At 62.6% G+C, this 2,398-nt stretch overlaps 1 protein-coding gene across 1 annotated transcript; it reads right to left on the minus strand.

The window, feature by feature from the left end:
* Positions 1 to 512: 512 nt before the first annotated feature.
* On the minus strand, positions 513 to 1,535 carry ZBTB7B (zinc finger and BTB domain containing 7B). The gene has a single exon (XM_062511644.1). The coding sequence runs from the start codon at positions 1,503 to 1,505 to the stop codon at positions 513 to 515; it is 993 nt and encodes a 330-aa protein (XP_062367628.1). The 5' UTR covers positions 1,506 to 1,535.
* Positions 1,536 to 2,398: the final 863 nt, after the last annotated feature.

Below are 2,398 nucleotides of genomic sequence, written 5' to 3' on the forward strand. Positions count from 1 at the left end.
CTGGACCTGCACCACAACCATGACGGGGCTGGCAGATGAGGTGTTACAGGTACCATCAGGTATCAGGCCTTGGTTGATCTGGCAGCACTCAGAGTGCAGCACACTCCATTGACCTGACTTCACCAGCAGGTATGGCAGAGGGGCACTACAAGGGATGCTACTGGGTACCTTAGGTCAGTCCAGCAGCACTCATGAGGTGCAGAAGGCCCCATAACCCCACTGCACCACAACAGAACTTGCATGGAGGATGCCATTGTGTACCCTGTGCTGGTCCAGAACACTCATGGGGTGCAGAAGACCCTCTGAATCTGCACTGCACTGGCAGGACTGGCAGAAGGGTGCTGTGCAGTGCACCATCAGGTACTCCAGTTTGGTCCGGCAGCACTCGGGGGATGCAGAAGACCCCACGAACCGTGCCAGGCCTGCGGCTAGATCCCGTAGGACTGGCAGGGGAGTGCCATAGGGGATGTCATTTGGTACATGTCAGGTGGGGAGAGTCCATCCAGCAGCACTCACCGTGTGAATCGGACCCCACAGACCTGGCAGGCGAAGGGCTTCTCGCCTGTGTGCGTGCGCATGTGGCGAGGCAGCTTGCCGGCGCCATGGATGACCTTGTGGCACACAGGGCATTCCTGGGGCATCTGCGAGCGGCGCTTGCGCACCAGCTTGTCAGGGCTATCCAGCCCAGGTGCCAGCGACTCATGGTGCAGTGAGCTCAGATATGCCATCAGGTCGGGGTCGATGGCGTCATCATCAGAAGCAGCCTCCTCAGGGGACAGGGGGGGCTGGTAGGGGAAGGAGTGTGGGGGCAGCTCCTCCTCCTCAGGCAGCTCAAAGCTGTCATAGGGCAGGGGCAGCCCCTCAGGCAGAGGGGGCGAGGGCAGTTGGGAGGGTGGTGGGGGGCTGCCAGAGCCCTCAGCCTCAGTGGCTGGCTCCTCAGCATGGTTGTTGAGACGGGCACCACAGGCTTGCAGAAACTTGCGGGTCTTCTTGCTGCGGCGGGGAGTGGGGCGGGGGGGTGGCGGGGCAGGCACCTCACCCTCGGGAATGGTGGAGAAAGCCTCCAGGTAGCGGCGGGCGCGTTCGCAGTCGCCATCATCGGGGCCAGGTGCCTCCAGCCCACTGCCCTGCAGGATCTCCACACAGGCAGCAATGACACAGGGGATCTCCAGTAGCCGGGCAGCACGCAGCACCTCGCCCATGTTGGCGCTGCTTATGGTCAGCGTGGCTGTGTAAGCAAACTCCAGCAGTGCACCCAGTGCCTCTGGCCCCACAAAGTCCAGCTCACAGACCTCTTGCCCTGGCCCTGGCCCTGCAAAGAGCTTCTTGAAATAGCGGCTGGAGGCAGCAAGGACAGCACGGTGGGTGCGGTACTCCAGCCCTTGCGTCTTGATGGTGACGTCACAGAGCAGCCCCAGCTGCCGTTGCTCATTCAGGCAGCTCAGCAGCTCGCTGCTGTGCTCAGGGAAGGGGATGCCAATGAGGTCGTCCTCTGGGCTGGCCATTGTCCTCACCTGCAGGAAGGATAGGATGCTGCCTGACTGATGGAGGAACAACCTGGGGGATAGCACTTGGAAGAAACACTGCAGCTGGAGCATCACTATCATGAAGCCAGGGCACAAGGAATGCTCCATGTACGTGTTGGTGGCACTGGGGTTTCAGTGGGACACTAAACTGGGGCAGGCTTGGGGCCCGCAGTCTGCCCTCAGTTGCCTCCATGCTATGTAGAGGTTGGCGGGCACAGGCCCCCCACCACAGGCCCCCCACCACAGGCCCCCACGCTTCCTCCACTACCACCAGCACCCAGCCGTCTACGCCACCACAGCAAAGGGGGAAATCTCAGTGTGGTGCCTTTGAACAGCACCAAGGTGCAGCACTTCCTGTACCAGCCCACCCAAAATCCCACCCAGCCCACTGTCATGGCCTGTCTCACCCTCTGCTCCCAGCAACCCCATCCTGGGAACGTGGGCCTCACTGGCAGCAGGCATGGGTGGGCGGGCAAACGCTGGGAAGAGCACCTTGAGGGCCGGGGCCGCCCCACGGAGCCCAGCTGGGCTGGGAACAGGGGCCACACTTCCTGTCACAGCAGATTAGGATCAGCACCCACGCCACCGGTTCCTGCCCCCACTCCTGGTCGGGACTGGGCCCCCTCCCTCCCCTTGTGCCCCAGCCCGGGGCCACTCCTTGCCCAGCCAAGCCCAGCCTGCACCAGTCAGGTCTTTCCCACGCTGTGGCTGGCAGAGCTTGGCTTCAGCCCTAAACCCAGCACTGCTCACACACCCACCGCAGTCCCCATAGTGCACCACCAGGGACCCACGTGTTCCTGTGGAGACAGCACAGGTGGGAAAGGGGAGCCCATGACCCTCACAACTTGCAGGCAGGGTGCAGGCAGCAGTGG

This window comes from Cinclus cinclus, chromosome 31 (assembly GCF_963662255.1).
Source record: "Cinclus cinclus chromosome 31, bCinCin1.1, whole genome shotgun sequence".
Taxonomy (NCBI): Eukaryota; Metazoa; Chordata; class Aves; order Passeriformes; family Cinclidae; genus Cinclus; species Cinclus cinclus.

Coding starts and splice junctions, on each gene's coding strand:
- ZBTB7B (XM_062511644.1), bottom strand. CDS start 1,505: ATGGCCAGCCCAGAGGACGACCTCATTGGCATCCCCTTCCCTGAGCAC.